The sequence below is a fragment of the Eublepharis macularius genome, chromosome 16 (assembly GCF_028583425.1).
Source record: "Eublepharis macularius isolate TG4126 chromosome 16, MPM_Emac_v1.0, whole genome shotgun sequence".
In the NCBI taxonomy this organism is placed as follows: Eukaryota; Metazoa; Chordata; class Lepidosauria; order Squamata; family Eublepharidae; genus Eublepharis; species Eublepharis macularius.
The window spans coordinates 15,791,371-15,812,327 of NC_072805.1; the positions used below are offsets into that span (position 1 = coordinate 15,791,371).

At 46.5% G+C, this 20,957-nt stretch overlaps 2 protein-coding genes across 4 annotated transcripts in view; both read right to left on the reverse strand.

Annotated features, from left to right (window-relative positions):
* Positions 1–4,765: 4,765 nt before the first annotated feature.
* On the reverse strand, positions 4,766–14,019 carry PDCD2L (programmed cell death 2 like). 3 transcript variants are annotated; one of them, XM_055000163.1, is made up of 7 exons: positions 13,866–14,019; positions 12,620–12,783; positions 12,161–12,230; positions 10,994–11,370; positions 10,741–10,854; positions 8,284–8,435; positions 4,766–4,937 (listed from the first exon to the last, which is right to left on the reverse strand). In XM_055000163.1, the coding sequence occupies exons 1-7, from the start codon at positions 13,980–13,982 to the stop codon at positions 4,807–4,809; spliced, it is 1,125 nt and encodes a 374-aa protein (XP_054856138.1). In that variant the 5' UTR covers positions 13,983–14,019; the 3' UTR covers positions 4,766–4,806. The 3 variants fall into 3 exon arrangements, with proteins under 3 accessions (XP_054856138.1, XP_054856139.1, XP_054856141.1); XM_055000164.1 differs by having other exon boundaries at positions 13,716–13,952; XM_055000166.1 differs by lacking the exon at positions 13,866–14,019 and adding an exon at positions 13,474–13,528.
* A 2,147-nt stretch (positions 14,020–16,166) lies between these two features.
* The window catches only part of LOC129344289 (fatty acyl-CoA hydrolase precursor, medium chain-like), a 29,243-nt gene continuing 24,452 nt past the window's right edge, over positions 16,167–20,957 (reverse strand). The window contains exons 12-14 of the mRNA XM_055000865.1: positions 20,119–20,250; positions 18,755–18,827; positions 16,167–17,911 (exon numbers count right to left, since the gene is read on the reverse strand). Coding sequence (XP_054856840.1) covers positions 17,734–17,911; positions 18,755–18,827; positions 20,119–20,250 — 383 coding nt within the window. The 3' untranslated portion in view covers positions 16,167–17,733. The remainder of the gene's footprint in view (positions 17,912–18,754; positions 18,828–20,118; positions 20,251–20,957) is intronic.

The following is a 20,957-nucleotide window of genomic DNA, read 5'->3' on the forward strand; positions in this document are numbered from 1 at the left end:
GGCGAGGCGCCGCGCATGCGCGACTCCATCGCGCGGGGGGCCTTCGAGGCGGGTGCCCCAGAGAGGCCGCTCGCTTCCCGCGGCGCCCCCTCTGGCGGGCAGGCGGGGAACTGCGCGGGGAGGAGCTGCGTTTCCTCGTGGGAGGGCGGAGGGGGACGGGAGCCTCAAAAAGCTTATTTGGCTGCAGTTTTTTAAATAGTGATATTTTGGGGTCGCTGAGTCTCGGAGACAAGCCCTGTCGGTCTGTTGCGGAGCAGAAGTCCACTGGCACCTTCATGACTGGGAGCAACATTTATTTCAGTAGAAGCTTTTGGGAGTCGCAGCTCACTTCTTCAGATATTTACTTCATTTATACCTAGGGTTGCCAGCCTCCAGGTAATGGCTGGAGATGTCCTGGAATTACAACTGGGCCTCCAGGCCACAGAGATCAATTCACCTGGAGAAAATGGCTACTTTTGGGGGTGGACTCTATGGAATTATGCCATGCAAGGTCCTTTCCCTTCCCAAACCCCACTTTCTCCAGGTTTCACCGCCCAGTTCTGTAGGAATTTCCCAACTTGGAGCTGGCAACCCTATTTATCCCCCACCTTTTCCCCCAATGAGGACCCAAAGTCAGTCATCTATTGTTACAGCAAAGGCCAGTAAAACAAACCAAATCTGCGATAAATAAGTTAGTACATCAGGGGATAACAATAAGATCAGAGCATTAGTGCTGGAAGAACTGATGAAATAAAAATAATGAAGATAAAAGAGAGTTAAGAAAAAATGGCAAATGAGGATCCAAAGTGGCTTACATCATTTCCCCCTGCTCCATTTTATCCTAAACATCAACTCTGTTGAGGGAGGTTAGGCTGAGAGGGCCCAAAGTTACCCAGCGAACTTCCATGGCAAGGTGGGGGGGATTCGACCTGGTTCTCCCAGATCCTAGTCAAACAATTAGACTACACTGGCTCCATATGCGGGAAGAAGGGTGCCAGCTCCGGGTTGAAAAGTTCCTGGGGATTTGTCAGAGGGAGCCTGGGGAAGGATATATTTGGTATTAAAATTGTCTTTATTTAAACTAAACTACACACCACACCACAATAAACAACAGAGAACAAGAATAAACAATTCTAAACATAACACATTAACAATACATGTATCTATAATATTAAGAGGAAAAAACAAAACAAAAAAACCCTACACTAAAAGTTGAGTTCCGATTTTCTCAGCAACAAGTATATATCATTTCTAGAGTCCCACTTATTCTAAGTTAGTCACAAACCCCCTCTTTTTTCTATTGTTCCTGTTTCTTAATGCATAAATCCAGATGTTATCAAATCCTTGTTATCCATTTCATGCAAAAAGTCTATTAGCGGTTTCCATTCAGTCAAGAAGTTAGTTAATGCCCTTTCTCTAATTAATGCAGTAAGTTTTGCCATTGACACAAACTCCAAAACTTTTGTCAACCATTCCTCCACTGTAGGCAACGTTGTAGTTTTCCACTTTTGTGCATAAAGTACTCTTGCTGCTGTAATAAAGTATAAAAACAGTGTTCTAAAACTTTTTTCCAACTGGCTGTCCATTATTCCCAACAGAAAAGTCTCTGGTTTCAGCTGAAGTTTAATCTTCAAAATCTTCTGAATCGATGATTGTATCTGCAACCAAAAACTCTTTGCTTTCTTACATGTCCACCACATATGAAAAAATGTCCCTTCTTGTTTAGCACATTTCCAACATACATTTGATGCCCCCTTATACATTCTAGCCAGTTTTTCAGGAGTCATATACCAACGATACATCATTTTATAAAAAATTTAATACTGGAGTTTAATGTGAATTTCAGCCCTCTTGTCCCCATATTTTCCCATTGCTCCATTAATATATCATGTCCACAATTTTTCGCCCATTTAATCATACATTCTTTTACTTGCTCTTCCACCATCTCAAACCTCAACAAAAGTTTATACATTTTAGAAGGATATGTTTGGAAGGGGAGGATGCGATGCCAGACAGTCAACTCTCCAAAGCCACCATTTTCTCCAAGAATCAAGTCTTCCTCATAAGAAGGATCCCCAGTTTGATTTATACATAGGAATTTCAGATGGAGCCTGGACTTCTCGCAGAGCTATAGTTGGTCTCCGGACTAGAGAAATCTGTTCCCTTGCAGAAAACGGGAGCTTTGGATGGTGGATTCTCTGGGACAGCGTCCCTGCAGAGCAGCTTTCTCTTCAGCGATTTCCCAGTCCAGAGCAGGCAACCCTATTTCCGCATATCTGAAGAAGTGAGCCGTGACTCATGATAGCTCATACTGATTTTTTAAAAAGAAAATTTGCAACCAGAGAGAGAGAAATACATAACGCGTACCTGAGAAACACAAACTGTATCTTCCTTGTTAATCTTCCTGCTGATAGCCCATCATAACAGTTTTGCATTTCCAAATTCAAATCCACTTACGACACCAAATTTAATAATTCTTTCTTTGCTGATTCCATGGAAAAATACTTATTCCAACGTTCAATGAAAGGAGTGCATCATTGCATAAAAAAGTCTCTGAACATCTTTCTCCTCGAAAAGAATCTGCTTCCACATTGAAATTTTATCCATAATCATGACACACACAGTTTTTTTGCAACCGTTATCTCCCAAGATGGGAATATACATTTTTTCCAGTTCTATTAATTAATATTCTAGCTGCTACCAGTAATTGTGAAACAGTGAAATCCTAAACAGAGTTACTCCAGTCTAAGCCTATGGGTTTAGGATTGTTTAGGATTGTTTAGGATTGCACTGTAAATGCCATACATTCTCAGGTAATTGTTCAGTTATAATGCAAACATATCAAGTGTGCAAGATGTAAATTCTTCATCATGTTCCTTATCTTTCTGAATCCTGCCCCAATAACCTCTTATATAAAGTATAATTTATTTCAGAAAATTTTATTTTTTTAAAATGAACTTTAAAATTTATCACTCATGAAAGCTCATATTGAAATAAATGTTACCTTTAAGGTATCATTGGACTTTTGTTATACTGAGTTAGCCTGTTAGTCTATAAAGTGCTGCCTACTGGCTCTTCTGGGTCTCAGGTGCTTTTATCTGGAGATTGAACAGGACTTTTGGAATTCAGATGTTCGGCAACTGAATCACAGGCCCAGAAATAAGATGCTGACTTACATGGAATCAGACCATTGGTCTATCAAGGCCAGTGTTTTCTGTAGTCTTCAGTCTTTCCAAACCGGCACCTGCTGAGCACGTGGCCCTCTGCAGAAGCCACATGACATCAGTCTTGTGACGGGAAGAGAGAAAGGCCAAGTTCTGATCTGTTGTCAAAACTGGGCAGCAGATGAAAAGGGCTGCAGCCCCGGGAGGTCAAATACCAGCAGCTTACTGTAGCAAGGAACAAACCGAAGATCAGAGCAACAGAGGAACCCTCTCCTCTACCAAGTTACCTAAATAGGTGCTATTCTGGAACTCTTCTCAGCCTGCAGGTAGAGGTAGGAAACATGGCACCTTTGTTCTGTACAGGTTCTTCCCAAAGGCAGCTCTCCCTCAACGGCAGCTCTGTAGGGCTTCAGAACCTAACTATGGGGGGCTCTGTAATCATGGGTTGAAAACCACTCATCTCCAGGGTCTTCAATACAAGTGCTTCACATCACCTCTTACCTGATCATTTTTAACTGGCAATAGGTAGGGATTGAACCTGCAGCCTTTTGCATGCAAAGCAGATGCTCTGCCAGTGAGCCACAGCCCCTTGCTTCTGAAAGCTTCCCTGTGTCATCAGGACAGGCAGGAAAGATGAAAGCTGGGATGAATTCCACTGTGTTTGCTCAACATGGTCAAACTAGGGAAAGGGCCCAGACCTATGCTGCTTCTTCCTAAAGTGAGTATCCAATAGTCTTGGCCTGGGATACCATGTATGGCTTAGTCCCAAAGAACCTTTGACACCTGAGATGGGGCACTGGGAAGGGCAAGGAAGTATCTTGGCAGGGCAGCCACAGGAACTTATATGGCCCAATGGCTGCGGAACTGTCCTTCAAAGGTTCACATGTACAGAAACGGCTTTTGAAGGAACCTGGAAGATGCACCAGGAGAGCAGACAAATGCCTCCCAAATATCTGGCAGCATTGCATCTCATTTGGCTTCATCTCTGCCCCATCCCAGATGCCTTCTGCAGACAGCACTGCCCTCTGCCTTCCCCAAGCATACTTGCTTCCCAGATTCCCTAATCCTGCAAAACTCCAAGCAACATTCGCTAACACGTACATTCAGTCAAACAAGTCTTTGACCACAGCACCGGCTGAATTTGATCTGGTTTAGGCAGGACAAAAAAAGTTATGTATTTAGGAAAGTTATATCCAGCCATTGGCCACAAAGGGAATAACAACAATCCTAAAAAAATTTAAATGTTACAGCCCTCTGTAGAATCTGATAGCATTGCCCAATCCAATAAAGTCGCATGGATCCTTCCAGGACAGAACAGTCTTGAGATTCCTCCAGAAGGCCTGTAGCAGCACCAACCTTATCTCCTAACTTCCACAGCCTGGAGGCTGCCACTGGGAAGTCCCTCCCATGGGTTGCCTCCAATATTCCCTCAACCAACACAGATTTCCTTGGGGAAGGCCTCACCCACTGATCTCAGGGAACAGGCAGAACTGATAGGAGAGAAAGAGGTGCTTCAGGTATTTTGGAACCAAGCCTGGAAATGGGACATGTTTTTCAATAAACAATACCTTGAGCCTGTCTTCTCTGTTTCTGATGAACATACGAGGCTTTGTGTTTGGACTAACAAAATACAGCTTTATTTATACAAGGAATTAAATAGGATCTATTTAAACAGCTTTTGATCTGGATCTTCTTGCACAAAAATAAATTCTTCCAGGGGCACCGGATGATTAACTGGCCAGCAGCTCTTCTCACACGTGTACACCAGCGCTGTTCCAAATTCCACGGATGGATCTAGAGGTGGGGGGAAACAGTTTTTGAGGTTGTAAAACCCTATTATATCCAGGGCTTTTTCCCAGCCAGAACGTGGTGGAACGGAGTTTCGGCACCTCTTGAAAATGGTCACATGGCCACTGGCCCCGCCCCCTGATCTCCAGACAGAGGGGAGTTGAGATTGCCTTCCATACTGTGGTGCGGAGGGCGATCTAAACTCCCCTCTGTCTGGAGATCAGGGGGCGGGGCCACTGGCCATGTGACCATTTTCGCTGAGGGCGATTTAAACTTTAAAAAACTCCCCCTTTGTTCCAGCTGACCCAAAGTGATGTCATTGCACGGTTCTGGAAGCGTGTGCGCACTTTGCGTGTGCGCACATGGTACCAGATGGACCACCTCCCACTAGAAGCTGCCCCCTGTGCTGGCAACCCACTGAGTTCCATCACCTCTTTCCCCAGAAAAAAGCCCTGATTATATCCAATCATTCAAATACCACAAATGAATTCTCCTTTGAATACCTGCTTCGTTTACTACCAAATCTGCACAATAAAAATGCTGGAGGGGGGTGGTGGTATGTGTAGCAAAAAATGGTTCCTCTGGATATGGGATATCACCACTGAATTCAGAACCAGTTTCTCTGTGCAAAGTTGGTTCAGAATTGCAGCATCAAAATGTCAAACGTACTAGATGATACCTAAGACAGCTAGTAGTTCAATCATTTGCAATGATCAGCATATACCGAAATAACTCTGCTCAGGCACACTCAACTCTCCATATGATTTCCTGGCTCGCATGTTATGAAGGTCTGTGTTTCAACGGGTTGGCAGCCACACAGCTCTTTTCAAACTACAAGCAACAGAAGCGTATTTTTTAATAAGCAATAGATACAAAATCAGGCAAGAGGAGGCCAAAGACCACCATCCTTTCTGAATGCCACTTCCAAGGTAGAATGCTCACGCCCGCTGCCCCCACCTTTCATGTCTGTGCCCCATCCATGCCACTACTTAGTGCTGACCTGTTGTTTCTGAACCAATGTTTCATGCTATAACTTGATGTCATATTGCCAATGCCATAACTGTTTCCTTTCACAGGCTTATTGAAGCCGCAGGTGCCTTATCTAATGGACTGTAGAAACTTTCAGTGCTTCTGACCTTGTATACTGCTCACTCCCGTGCACTGCTATGTCTCAACTTTGATCTCTTGCTTTCTCTGTGTCTCAACTTGATAGTACAAATATGTGAGACATTCTCAGGACAAGTTCGCACCAAAAGTCCTGTTTTACTGTTGGGAGGGGGAAGGAGCAAACATGTGTATTAAGGGGAAGGATTTTCCAACAGGTTACCATTCCTGTCAACCTGTTCTTACTGCTTAGATGCTTACCTTGCTTCTGAGTAATTCTGTGGACATATCTGTGGAAATGATCTGATTTCTGAATAAAGCCATTTAACCAAGAGCCTGGATTTCTTGCTGCAACGGTACAGGGATCTATCGGCCATAGCCTGTCATCCATCGCCTGACACCGCCATCCAAGTTGGCCCTTGCCTACCTCAAAGGAACCCACAGAAGCCAGACTGCAGCATGCCCTGAAAAAGGCAGGAACAACTGAAGTCCCCTAATGGAACCTTGCAGGACAGAACCACTGCCATCAGCTGTGTAAGGGTTTCATGCCTGCAAGAAAATTCTAGGCTCTTCCCTTGAACTTTGAGCTTTCGTTAAATTAAAAAACAGGAGTCTCCACCCCTTCACATGGAGCTGTAAGAAAAAGCACGCAGCCTTTTGTGGATCTGCCAAGAGCGAGCCTGGGACTGTTCCACCAATTGCGGTGCATCACTTGTACATACAGTCGTAAGACGGTTGTTCCAAAGGACACTGGTAATTGGCGGTTCTCCCTCCCACCCCCACGCTCCCAATTTCCCACAAAGCTTTTTAGGGGGTTCTTGCATTTTCCCCCTATTGTTGTGGAGCAGAGGTGCACAACTGTTTCGATTGTTCCTAGTGCCTTCCTCCTTTGTGATGCCTGAGCAATATATCAACCGCAGCTACAAGGGTGGGTTTTTTTAAGCATTTCCAGTGGAATGACAGTGCCATTCAGAATTAGCCACATGTCTCAGTATGATGTTCCGAGAGTCCCCCCTGCATCTCCCCCCCTTCCCCAAAGCTTCTTTCTTTTCAGCTGACTCTAGCCAGAAGCTCCAAGCTCTCTTTCTCAAACCTGAATTGGCTCGACTTTACGAGTTGCTCCCAGAGACCTGGATGCACGGCAAGCAGATTTGCTGCTTAAGAAAAACACGGGGACAGGGAGCCTGGGATACGGTCTAGTGACGAAGCAATGGTGCCAACCGGCTCACTTAATTTTTAAAGCAAGTTCGCAGAGGCATGGACTTGCGAACCGGGAAGGGCTCCTCATTTCAATGGGAAGCATTTGGGAGAAGGCCCTAGAAAACTCAAAATAGAACCGACCCCTACGTGGACCAGAAAATCCCAGGAAGAGAATGAGTTCACCGATGCAGCACCAGCGTGTGGATCCTTCACGGTTATTCCACACGCAGCTCCTGAAGGAACGGTATCAACAGGTTTGCAAAGAAGGGCCCCAGCGCGGAACTAACCCAGAACTTCTGGTCAGGGAATATGAAGGTCCTGGGAGTGTAGCCAAGCCCTTGAGCACAAATCCTTGGAAAGCAAAACGGACCTGTCGTGCCCACCCCCAAAAGGGAATCTTATCAAAGCCCGTTCTTCACTCTGCCCTGAATCTTACCTCCAGTGTTGGCAATACCCAACATCCTAGACATTTTTTAAAAGACTGAAACATTAAACATGCATACCCCACATCTGTACAAAAATCAGTATTCGATGGCTCTCTGAAGGTCTCTATCCAAAATGTATTAAAAGTTCTTCAGAAAAGAATGAAAAGCTTTCCGCTGGGCTCCTGTTCATTATGTCTCAAGCAAGACCTAATATGAGAAAGGCATTTTCATTCAGAAGCAGTGGGAGGGGGACAGGATGGGTATATATAAGATACATGTTGAAAGCTATCCCAGAGAAAGTCTTCTCAGATGGACTGGGAAGGGCTCCTTCATTTCCATGGGAAACATTTGGGAGAAGGCCCCAGAAAACTGAACCTGTAGTCCGTGCAAGACAAGAGGCTGTGCATACCCTGGGAGTGCCAAAGGAGCTTCACCTGACCCCATTTTCCGCTTGCTGTGATGCACCACACATGTCCAGGAAAGCAGCTTTAGCAGAGGTTGTATTCGACGCCCTGAGTGCACATTTCAAGGGATTTAGAAACGATTCTACCTGTCCGTGGTATAAAATGCTACTGTTGCAGATGGCTACCTTTACATGGAAACTGTAAGAGAGCTCAGTATACCTTCCTCTCTGCTCTTCAGCCTGCTGACCAGGGCAGGCATAAGCTGAAATTCAAAGATTCTTTTGCTTTGGCAGCTATTGCAGGGCGGGACAGTCGTCTTGATATCTGACAAGGGGTGGGTTATAAGTAAAGGCTGGCCACCCCAGGAATACCTGCGGAGACAGAAAGACACACACACCCCAAATACACACGTCAGCATTTAACTCTCTTATACAAGACAGCCCCCCTCTATACCTGCCTGAGACTGGCCTCTGACTCTCTGTCAGCATAGCAGAAGGGCCACCTGAGATCCCTTCACCAAAGATACCAGGGACTGAAGCCAGAAGCTTCTGTAAGCAGAGCAGGTACTCTACTGCTGAGCCAGTTTGGTGTAGTGGTTAAGAGCAGCAGGACTCTAATCTGGAGAGCCGGGTTTGATTCCCCACTCCTCTGCTTGAAGCCAGCTGGGTGACCTTGGGTCAGTCACAGCTCTCTCAGGGCTCTCTCAGCCCCACCCACCTCGCAGGGTGTTTTGTTGTGGGGATAATAATGACGTACTTTGTAAACTGCTCTGAGTGGGCATTAAGTTATCCTGAAGGGCGGTATATAAATCAAATGTTGTTGTTATAGTTATTATCATTATTATTATTGGGGCCCTCTTCGGGAAGCAATGATATCATCTGTTTAAAACTCCTCATGTACATCTTTCGTTTGTACCACAGTGACTTTGCGATACTCCAGAAGAATCACAGGCCAGCAGATATGGCTGTGTTTCAGTACAGATCTTGGGAGGGCTGGACGTTGCTTCTTGCATCTACTGCAAGATGAGATTTCACCCAGCAGCCAGTATGGCATAGTGGTTGGAAGTGCTGGGCTAGGACTAGGGAGGATCTGATCCCCCACTTTACCACTCATGAACCTTGTTGGGAAACCTTGGGCCAGAACTCTCTCTACCTAACCTACCTCACAGGGTTGTTGTTCTGAGTCATCAGTGAGAAAAAACAGCAAAGTATAAATATCTAAAAACCAGAAAGTCACCTACTGCCTTTGCCACTGTTCAAACCTATAGGTAGCAGATTTGTTGTTCTACAGATGCCTTCCTGGCATTGCATTCACCTCCCAAAGGTTCTTCCCCCTCTTACTGGTGTGGATTCTACCCTTATTCAACCACTCCACTGAGCAAAGTTCATTCATTTATTAAAATATTTACACACACACCCTTCTCCTTTTGGTCCAGCTTTGACACCCTCCTCCAATCTAAGGAGCCTTTTACGTGGACTTCCTTTAGATGAGGAGTTAGGTAGGACGAAGGTGTCAGGGCTTGCCGCCGCTGCCGCTGGGCGTGGCATTGGGCGGTCTGCTCCTGACATCATAGGGGGGCCAGGGATGCTGCAGGACCCTGCTCTGTGAAAGGAGGGGCGGTATACCTCACCCAGACTCCCTCTCAGTCCACTCGCTGGCCTGCTCAACCTGGCCGGCTTGCCCCCTGTGTATCCCCTCCTTCCAGAACTCTCCTCCAAACCTCCACTCTTGCATTGCACCACTCTCACTCCACATTATCACTCCTTACTCACATCCACCACCACAGGGCTCTTCCCAGCCAGCTTTTATAGGGCTTCCTTCTACTGCCCCACCCCTCTTCCAGCCCAGTCTTGGGCTGCACCAAGCAGTTGCAGCTGGGGTAGCTGATCTGGCCCCACTGACCAGCACCAGCTGTGCCTTGTTCCCTGGCTGCCCAGCCTCCCTGCCTTGGCTGATTGCTGAAGGCCTGTCCAGCTGCAGTCCCCTGGCTAGCAGCTCGGCCTCCCTGGCTGAGCTGATGGCTGAAGGTGGGTCCAGCTGCGGCTCCTTGGCTGGTTGCCCAGGGCTTCCTGCAGAGTGCCTCCAATAGCCCCACCTGGAGTGGCTTGGCTTCTGGCAACTCCTGGGCCAGGCTACTATTTTCTAGCTGGGGCGTGGCTTTGGGCTGTTGGGGCTGCTGCTGCTTCTCCTCCTTAGGTAAGGTCTTTGGGTGGGTGACTGCTGGGCCCCCAATCCTTCTGCCCTTGCCCCCTTCTGCCTTGCTTAGTCCCCTTTCCTTCCCCAGGGGAGTGGGACTCGCTGGCTTCTCTCTGTCTCCCCCTGACTCCTGAGGCCCTGGGCCTTTGCCTCTTGCCCCTGGCGCCGGCAGGTTCTGGCTCCATTTGCCCGTGGGAGGGGATGACCTGCTGTCCCCAGGCTGCCCCCTCTGCTTGCCAGTCAGACCGGTTGACCTACTGCCTGCTGGCTGCCCCCTCTGTTTGCCCGTCAGCCCGGTTGACCTGCTGTTCCCTCTTGTCAAGTCTGGGGGCTGGGGCTCAGACCCCGGACAGAAGGCGACTTGCAGGATAGCCAGATCCACCCTACTTCTTTTCAGCAGTGTCTCAAGAAAGCCCGGTTTCACTCCTGCCCTGTGCTCCCCACCTCCTTAACAAAGAGACCCTGAATTGGTCAGCCTACCTTAAGATCTGTTCTTGGCAAGGAGAAATCCTTTTCATAAACTTGTGGAACACCTGGCCTCTCTTTTCAACATTACTCTTCTCATATTTCTCGCCACAACTGTCAGCCACGTCACTGAGAATAACAGAGTCATCAGCTTACACAAATTACAGATTTTTATTCATTTCATTTTTAATCCCACTCTTCCCCCCTAGAGGAAGGGCAAGATCAAAATGTACTAGATAGATAAGGTAACCCCCAACTCGAGTCTCACCTTTCCAACGTCGACTGTTCCAAGTCAACGCCCTCCCTCTGTTGATACTCCTTCAAGAGTTTTTGGGCATGATCCGTATCACTGTAGCCAAGATAATCATCTTCCTCCACGGCGCTGATGTAGTACGGTTGCCAAACAGGAGCGATTTGCTCTTTCCCAGTTGGGTTATCAGAGCACGAGAGAGGAGGGACGCCTGCAATTTCGTGCAGGCTGAGAGCTTGCAACCGAGAGGCACAATCTCCCTCCCCAGGGAAGGGATGTGAAGCTGCAAGCAAGCCAAGGCTCGGGCTGCACGTGTCCTCAGACGACACCATATCATTGTCTTCCCCCCAGTCGTCCGCTCCATCACACCAATCCTTGGGTGCTACTTCCTGCTTCTGTGAATAAAAGAATACAACCCTATGTGTTCCAGGCATATTTCAACAAGATACAAGAGAAGTAAGTTTTACATGAAGCCCAACATTTATGAGCATTTTTTTAAAGGACCACTTTTGAAGTGAGGTATGTGACTGCATTTTTAAGACTGCAAACCTAATAAACGTAGCAGGTTCATGGGACCAGCCTTGAACAAGCAACACTGCCTGGACAAACAGTGGAGAACCACACCTAAGACAATCCAAAAAGCATATAAGATATAAATTTTTATAAATGTATTTTTGAATTTTAAGGTGCCAAAGTGCAGAGTGCTAATAAATATGAATAAATATATATAAATACAGAAATCTCTTTACATATAAGCTTCATACAAAATATCAATACAAAACACTGCTTGCAAGGATGACATTTAAATACCTAAGAGGCAAATGGCCAAACAATATACAATATTCCAAACTAAAATCCTCTTGTATGAAGGTGCGAAGGTGTCAGAGTAGTCCCGAAGGAGTCTCTAGACAAAGACAGTCAGTACTAAGGGAGCTTCTGTTTGTTTTTTTGAACAAGCAACACAGCAGACATTCCAACAACACATTTACCCTTGAACTTACTAAAAGTCATTCCACAGATACAGTGCCAGCCTCATGTCTAAGTTGAACCTTACAGCGCAATCCTATGCAGAGTAACTCCAGTCTAAGTCCATTGATTTCAGGGGATTAGACTGGAGTACGTCTGCCCAGGATTGCACTGTTAGCGACATAACCCAAAGGCAACACACCAATTGGCATAGGATACCTGCTTTGATTTACAATCTTGCACTTCTTTCCTTTGCGTTTCCAAATATTGGGACCGTAATACCATCCAGCTGTAGGAGGAGAAGAGAATGACAGAAAACATCAGCAACGTTTGTGAAGAAAACAGAAACATTTCACAGCATTTACAATCCTTATTAGCTAAGTGCCTGAGCTATAAATCAGCAACCTAGGTGTGAGTCTAAGGTCTGCCGAGAACTCAGTAGGTAACCTCAAAGAGCTCCCCCCGCCCCCCGCCTCCAGTATGGGGATAACCACACTGAACTGGTTCACAAGGTTGTTGTGCGGATTGCTGAGTTAATGTATGTGCAGATCCCCAAACATCTAACTTCTTACATAAATCCTTTGTCGTCATCATCACCTCTGGACTCTGGTGCCAGCATCCACACACGGTACAAAACTGACAAAGCAGGAAGAAGCTGCAAAACAACCCCTCGTTCACCTTTCTGATTTTCCCCAGCATCTTTTCACAGCACAGGCAAACACATTGAGGACACGATGGAACGGGGAGCCCTCAAGAGGGCAATAGAGCTGCACAACGTGCATCAAAGCAGTCTTGCAAATCCCACAAGAAGGACGAGTCAGAGTCACCGAAGGGACACAATCCTGGAATAAATGGGAACAAAGCAGCTCCAATTAAAGATGAACTCTTACTTTCGATATAAAATAGTTCAGTTAAAATGAAGCAATTATTTTCCAGTACTAGGCAGCTGGCCCTGACCTGGATAGCCCAGGTGAGCCTGATCCCAGGTGAGTCAGATCTCAGAAGCTAAGCAGGGTCAGCCTTGGTTAGTAATTGGATGGGAGACCTCCAACCAGGATCAGGGCTGCAGAGGCAGGCAATGGCAAACCACCTCTGATAGTCTCTTGCCATGAAAACCCCACCAGGGGTTGCCATAGGTCAGCTGTGACTTGAGGGCACTCTCCACCACCGAGCATCTGACAACTAACCAAGGCACAGAGTAGGTTTTTACCAGACCAGCATAAGGAGCAACATTTATCCCAGCATAAGCTTTTGTAATCCAGAGATCCCTTCCTAAGGGGCACTGAAATGGACGTGCCTATTTCAATGCATCTGCTGAACTGAGCTCTGGCTCAAGGCCAAGTTCCAGTGCCAAGAATCAGTGCCTGATGGAGTGCAACCTGACCCTCTTGGGCATTCACCACAGCAGTTAGGCCATGGCTCAAGGCACCTACCACAATACCCGGAGATTTAAACAGATAGCCAGATGTCATCAACATGTTGGAGGGCATCCAAATCCAACACTGTCAATTATTTTCTCCGAAGGGGTTTACCTGGATCTCGTCAGATCTCAGAAGCTAAGCAGGGTCGGCCTTGGTTGGATGGGAGACCTCCAAGGAATACCAGGGTTGCAGAGGCAGGCAATGCCAAACCACCTCTGGTAGTCTCTTGCCTTGAAAACCCCCCAAGAGGTCGCCAGAGATCAACTCTGACTTGAGGGCACTCTCCAGCATAGAGAGATTGAAGTGCATGGTGCCCTGCGGCACCCCACAGGGAATTTGGGAGAGGGGCTTACCTACGAGTAAGCAAGGCGGCTGCTCCAAGGTAAGCTACCTCGGATCGTGCCCTGGAGGTAACGGAGGGGCTACGTGTGGGGAGGGGGCTTTGGGGGTAAATGGCGCTGCAGGGGAAGCCGCCGCCGCCGCCGCCGCCGCCGCCTCCTCACCGGAGCTCCGCCCAGCTTGCTGGCAGCTCCCTGGCACTGCAGGCGGCTCTGGCCGGAGCCCTCGGCGGGGACGGGAGCATCGCGCAACCCCAGAAGCACGCGCGGAGAGGCGGACATCGGGTACGACACACACGTGGGCAAGAGGCACCCGGAAGGAAGGCAGCGGCGTGTCGTCACAGGCCACGTGGGTAAGGCAGCCGAGGAAGGACAAGTGGCGGCGGCTGGGGGAGTGCGCGCTGGCTCTGGCGACAGGGCGCTGGTTGGGAGCCAAGTTGGAGGGAGGAGCGCGATGATGGGAAAGGGCGCCGCGGAGATAACAGAAGGGCCCGGGCCACACCTGTCTGGCTCCAAGCCAAACAGCGGCCTGTTGCAGTCACATCTAGGGTTGCCAGCTCTGGGTTGGAAAATTCCGGGAGATCGGGGATGGAACCTGGGGGAGAAGGGGGTTTGGGGCGGGAGCTCAGCAAGGTATAATGCAATAGAATCCACCCTCCGAAGTTGCCATTTTCTCCAGCGGAACTCATCTCTGTTGTCTGGAGAGCAGTTGTAGTTCTGGAAGATACCCAGGTCTAGGGTTGCCAGGCTCCAGGTAGTGGCTGGAGATCTCCCGGAATTACAACTGGTCTCCAGGCCACAGAGATCAGTTTACCTGGAGAAAATGGCTACTTTGGGGGGTGGACTCTATGGAATTATGCCATGCCAAGGTCTTTTCCCTCCCCAAACCCCACTTTCTCCAGGTTAACCCCCCCCCCCCAAATCTCCAGGAATTTCCCAACTTGGAGCTGGCAACCCTACCCAGGTTCCACCTGAAGGTTGGACGCCCATCATTTAATTTTTGTTGAATTCCTGTTCCCTCCCATCTTATTGAACATTTCTCCTCCTCAAAAGGTTGTACAACCAGCTGTCTTTGGCAAAGCCCAGTGGTTTGTAGTCCAATCAGCGCAGTCCCTACATGAGTTTTTATTGCTCAATAGCCTGCTATCTTTTTTATTGCTTTCAACAAGCTAGTGTAAAGAATTTTGCTGCCCTAGACCAAAAAAATCTGTGCACACACACTCAGATTTATGCCCTGAGATTCTAAAATTGCTTCAGGAAATTTGTGCAAATAACCTTTGCAAGGAAGTTGTTTCACTAGATGCACTCAATCAATCAATGAAAGGTTTATTACTGTCACAAGATCAGCCAAGTTAAGTACAGATAAAAAGAGCAGTTTTTAAATACTTAGAATTATCTATCTATCTACACACACACACACACAATTAATTAAGTGGTAAAACTCGCTCATTGGAGGCAAAAATTAGATATTCCATTGCCTTTGCTTCTGTTTTGTCTAACTAACTCCTAATCCATGGATATATGAGTCACCCAATAGAATTATTTCTCCTTCTTGAAAATATTATACATCTTGTGGCTAGGAAGCAGGGAAGGATGTTGGAGAAGACATGGGACATTTACAGAGCAATCCTATGCCAGGTTACACTTTTCTAAGCACATTGACTTTTATGGGCTTAGGTGGGTGTGTGGCTCCATTCAGCATTGCGTTGTTATACATTTTTATTATGGGAGCAGGGGTATTTACCATGCTTGTGTTTCAGGGGTTCCCAGAGAGTGTGGTTGGCCTCTCCAGTCCCTGCTGCTTGGCTTCTGGTCCTCTTAATGTTAAAAAATTCAGAAATAAATAACCAGAAGGGAGTGCTCTCGGTATGTAGCATCAGTGCCCCAGTAATTTATCCTGCAGCATCATATCATGGAACCTTCCAAGTGGCTTCCAAAACCACAATTTTCATATAAACTACATAACTTTTACTATAATTTTGTTAGTATTATTAATATTAATATGAGCATACCAAGTGAGATGTTTCTGTCTGTCTCCTGGCGGTCCCTTCTGGATAAAGAAGTTAAATCCAGAGGTGGTGGTCTCTGCTTACAGAGAGATTTCCTCTCCCTGCTCAACCTAATAGTAGATATACTTTTTGGAAAGGCAATGGGGCTGCTCCACATGGGCGAAGCTTTCCTTCCAAAGCCCCTCCATTGCTGTGGGCACCAATGCAGTCCAGTGGCATAGGGCTTCCATGGGGCAGGTTTTCCTGCTCTCCAGGGACTCAAGTGGAAGTCTGTCACGTCACCTACTGTCTGGTCCTTTTAACTGGAGATGCCGGGGATTGAACTGAGGACCTTCTGCAAGCAAAGCAGGAGCTCTACCACTGAGCCATGGCTCTTCCTCTGAAACTGTTAGATTATTATTCAGTGGCAGAAAGGCTGTGGGGGAGAAGCATTGTAAAATAAAGCAAAAAGCAAGAATGATTTTTAGAATTATTTATTAAAACATGACCTCTTCATATTTTTCTAAAGATTCAAAGTAGATTGACTTTGTTTGATGCCAGAATAGCTTTGCAGAAGAAAAATGACACAGGGCATAATCTATTACCTTGCAGCAGGATGGGCAAGAGATACACCCCACAGGACTTCATGCACCCCCCTCTTCCCCCATGTACACCAGGTGTGCGGCTGTTCCAAATACCTTTCTTCATCTGGCAGGTGCTCCAATCCCTTGATTGTTTGAGGCTTCCTTTCTTGTACCTTTTCCTAGCTCTAGAACGTGCATCTTTCTAAGGTGGGATGACCTGAACAGTGTTATGCAAGTGGTAGGAAACATGAGCTAGTTAAATCTGCTGAAACAATTTATGACAGTATTATGAGAACAGGGATGCATATGAATGCTGTATTCAAGGAGAGCGAACTGTTGTTCTTGGCTTTTACTTTGGAACCTGAAGAATAAATTAAAAAGGTAGAAACATTGGCTTAAATATTCTACTTTGCTGCCGTTGGTGACCTTCTCAGTCTGTGGCAGAGCATGTTCTTCTGATGTGGAGTCCAGTCCCTATGGTGCAAGGTGCTTCAGCTAATGTGCAGCCAGCATCTTCCAATGAGCAGAAGGCACCTAACTCCAGAGGAACATGTTCTACTGTGGAGGACCCCCTTTTCAAGATATGAAGAGGAATCCACATGGAAGCAAGGCATAAGACTAGGCTATCTTCTTAAGCCAAACCAAACCTATAAACCACACATCATAGCTATAAAACAGCCACTGCCTTAAGAAGCTCCATATAAGACCAGAAAGATTTCTGACCTCAGAGAGGGGTGCTGAGAGAGAGAAGCAATGCAAGCTCCCTTTGACAACATAAAAAGCAGCAGTTACCTGACATTGAGACCTGCGGGCTCCTTGGAAGGCCAAGAACGGAAGAAAAGACAGTTTATGAAAAACTTCCCTGTCCTGCTCTGTGGTGCCTTATTTGGTAGAGAGGGCAGGAGAGAACTTGGATTATAGTAAATTGGACAGTGGGGTCCTCTAAGGTAACGGTTGAGCTATTGCTCAGTGGAAGAGGCTTCCTGGGAGGCAGTGGGCTCCTTCCTAGGAGGTATTTAAGAAGAGGCTAGATGGTCATCTGACAGCTATGATGATTCTCTGACTTAATAGGAATGTTCCAAGATGTGGAGAGGGAGGGCATGAAGGGTTGAGCCGGTACTTGGCTCTCATGGCCCTTATATGCCCAGGGTAGGTCAGCAAGGAATTCTCCTCCAGGCCAGATTGGCCAGGGATCCTGGAGGTTTTTTTCTTTCCTCTGGGCATACAGCAGGGGTCACTAAGGGAAGTGAAGGGGGATAGCTGTGAATTTCCTGTGTTGTGCAGGTGGCTGGACTAGATGACCCTTGGGTTCCCATCCGGCTCTATGTTTCTATGTTTCTGTGAACAGTTAACAATATTTGATGAATCGATTGACCAACATTGCAACCCAAGATAAAAGTTCTCTGAAACGACAAACAACCTAATTTAGTGGCAAAATAGCCTCTCGACACCATGGAGGGCTTATAACTCTGTGCGTGCTCTTCTGCTTTCAGCTATTTTTTCAGGCAAGGTCTTGGTCCAGAAGGCAACTTGCTTCTCTTTCAGCTTCTTTGACACCTTTTGCTTCAAGCCGATTTCCAGATATTGTTCTTTCTGGTCGTACTTGGGCCACGCTGTCAGGCCGTCTCCATTAGGGTTCCTAGAAGCATTCAAAATGGAGAGTTAGTTTGCTCTTTAATTCATCTTGGCCTTTAAAGCTGCACTCTGGGGGAAATGAAGCAAGGGCTGCCATAAAATAAAAAATAAATGACAGTGGATTCTTCACAGGGGGCTTGAGCCCAGCTTCCTCCCAGCTTCGCACTTGGCAAAGCAGATGCAATGCCTCCAACTTGCAGAACGGTTTGTTTTAGAAGCGAGCTGAATGGCAGGCCCTGCTGCTTTACAACTGTGGTATCTCTTTTCACCATAGCTGATTCCTACCCAGGAGCTGAAATTTGCTATGCAAAGTGCTTTTGAAAATGCCAGTGACTGGACTACTTATGAGCTCCGTTGAGGAAGACAAGCATGAAAACGTGGATCTGCCTGATACTGAATCAGACCCTCCATCCATCAAGGTCAGTCTTGTCTTCTCAGACTGGCAGAGGCTCTGCAGGGTCTCAGGATGAAGTTTTCACACCACCCACCACTTGATTCTTTTAACTGGACATGACGGGGATTGAACCGGGGACCCTCTGAGCAGATGCCAGGCAGATGTTCTGCCACTCAGCCTCAGGGCCTCCTGGAATGCTGCTCTGCTTTCCAAATGCATCCCGAAGAAAAAGGTAGGACTCCCATTCCATTGGAGAGGCTAAGATCTGTGGCTTGGGCTGGAACCCAAAGTGATGCAAATGGAAGGATGATGAGAAAAGGGCAGGAGGCCAGTCCAGAAGTTTCGATCTGCCTGCTGAAGATTCCATTGCATGAAAAAAAAGTCAGCACCCATTATGGCTGACCTTTTTTTCACTTTACATTGCCTTGCTTTACACCATAACAATGTTCTTACCCAGTGCGAGCAAAGTTAGCCCAGTATTTCATGATTATTTTGCTCAGGTTTCTCTCTTCTTTGTTAGCTTTGTCTGCAAAGCAAGGCATAAAACAATAACATCAGCAAAAGTTAGAAGATTTATGCCTGGTTTTTAAATGAAGTCATTGCACAAGCAATCAAAATGGTGATTGTGAGATCTGAAACGGAAATTGCTTTGAAGGACAGACCAGATGGATCTACTCACCAAGATGGGGAGCATTTCTAAAATTAACATGTTACGTAGAATACTATTTATATATAATCATAGGGAATAATCTTCCACTATCTGTTTCTTATAGCGATCTTAAACAGAGTTACAATCATCTAAGACCACTGAAATCAAAGGGCTTTCTGTAATTCCTTTCTTAAAAGATGGCAGAAAACTGATTTTGAATTTCTTCCAGGGGACCTCCTATAATCTCTTCATCTGTACCAGCATGAGAGGATGGGCAATCATAATACCAGCAAAAAGGGCTGGGGGTTTAGTATTCTTTTCTTTTTAATGAAAGCTAGGAATTCAAACAACCAAAAAGATAGATTGTTACATGTGATATGTCAGTTGCACATTAAAACATCAAGCCAAAAAGCCCTCCAGAGGTATAATGAACAGTCTCTGCAAGGGACAGGTGTAGAGAAAATGGCGCCAAACTGAGCAGGGAGGTCCGGACTGTCCTACCCATTTGGAAGCCACCCTGGCTTTGCTACGTTCTTTCTCAATTCATCACAGCAAAGCAGGTTTGAGAAAGATTGCAGGAAGAACACGGGAAATCTGGGAAGTACAGAGAAGCACCACGATGCTGTGGGGAAAGGGGGAGGCCTACTACCCAATAGCATCATAGGTGGGGTCAGAAATCTGCATGTATGTGACCATAGAACTTTCAGGATGAGAAAGCAAAAACCCAAATTGCCACCATTCAGCAGAAACTTGATGGATACAAGCCAATTTTATCCCTGTGCTGCATACATCATGTATAATATAAATATGTATAAAAACATTTCCTTCTTTTATTCCTCTGTACAAATTAAAATAGCCCTTTCCTGTGAATTGTTAAAAGCTGCAAATCACAGTATTTTCTGTCCAGGCCCCTTGTGAGATCTGGAAACTGAAGCACCTACAACAGTGGATTTGGGAAGCTTGCTGTCTGCTGGAGTTTATCCTGCCCTTCTGCAAGGTGGCAGAAATGGCCCTCATTCCTATGTTTATCCTCAAAACCAACTTAGGCTGAGAGAGAGAGTGACTGGCCTGAGGACATCTAGTGAGCGTCATGGCAGGGTGGAGGTTTGATTCAACCGCAGGTCCTCCCAGTCTATAATGCTCTAATCACTACATCATGCTAACTCACCTTCCAAGAAGGGCTTTCCGAAGACAAAGCCAATTTCATCTCCGTGATCCGCTTTCACAAAGTCTGGCTTAAGAGCTTCATGCCAACTTGGACGATGCTGGAATTCGTACACATAGGTTGGGTATCCAGCATCTGAGGGAGGGAGGAAGATTTCATCATGGCAGCTGGATTGTACCCAAACAAGGCACGGGCTGATTCCCATTCACTGCCTCTCCCTTTCCCTCGTCCTTTCTGGGACTCCTTGTTCCTCATCCAGAGAGCAAACACCTGTAACCTTTCCTCTCGGGCAATTTTATTTTAGGTTGACAGTCTAGTATTATTTTTACTTTAAGGCACCTCAGGCAGGTCTCTGGAGAGGCATCAGATTCTCAAAATACTTAATACTTGCACTTCCCAAAACCTGGGTCTCCCCATCTGACTCTGCCACTGCCTCTGCCCTCTCCTTTGGAGGTCTCTGCATTTCCCACAAACCTCGCCTGAAGACTGCCACGGTGGCCTTCTGCTTTCCAAATTGTTCCACTACCAGGCCCCACCCTCAGCCCCGTCTCACTGAGGGAAATACTTGGGAGCTATTGTTTTATTTTGGTTTTAACTGGAATTTTTTAAACTACTGTAAGCCACCTTGAACCATGTGGAAAGGTGGGTTATAAATGTTTCAATAAACAAAGAAACAAACAAACAACTTCTCAACAGGACTTTGCTCACCTCAGCAGCTCTCATTTGCAGTCCTATATTCTTTCTTCCCCTGAATTTCTAATTCAGCCTGCCTGGCTTATCTTGCTCCTCATTGACTTCAACCTCACCTTTCCCCTTGGTGATTACAACATTCTTGTTGATCA

What these genes read in the sequence shown, in the direction of transcription:
- PDCD2L (XM_055000163.1), bottom strand. Translation starts at nt 13,982, where the DNA reads ATGTCCGCCTCTCCGCGCGTGCTTCTGGGGTTGCGCGATGCTCCCGTC. An exon ending in GCAAGCTGGGCGGAGCTCCG is followed by an intron (nt 12,784 to 13,865) that starts GTGAGGAGGCGG and finishes CATTTATTCCAG; the next exon opens with GATTGTGTCCCTTCGGTGAC. An exon ending in GCTGAAGAGCAGAGAGGAAG is followed by an intron (nt 4,938 to 8,283) that starts GTATACTGAGCT and finishes CCCCACCTCTAG; the next exon opens with ATCCATCCGTGGAATTTGGA.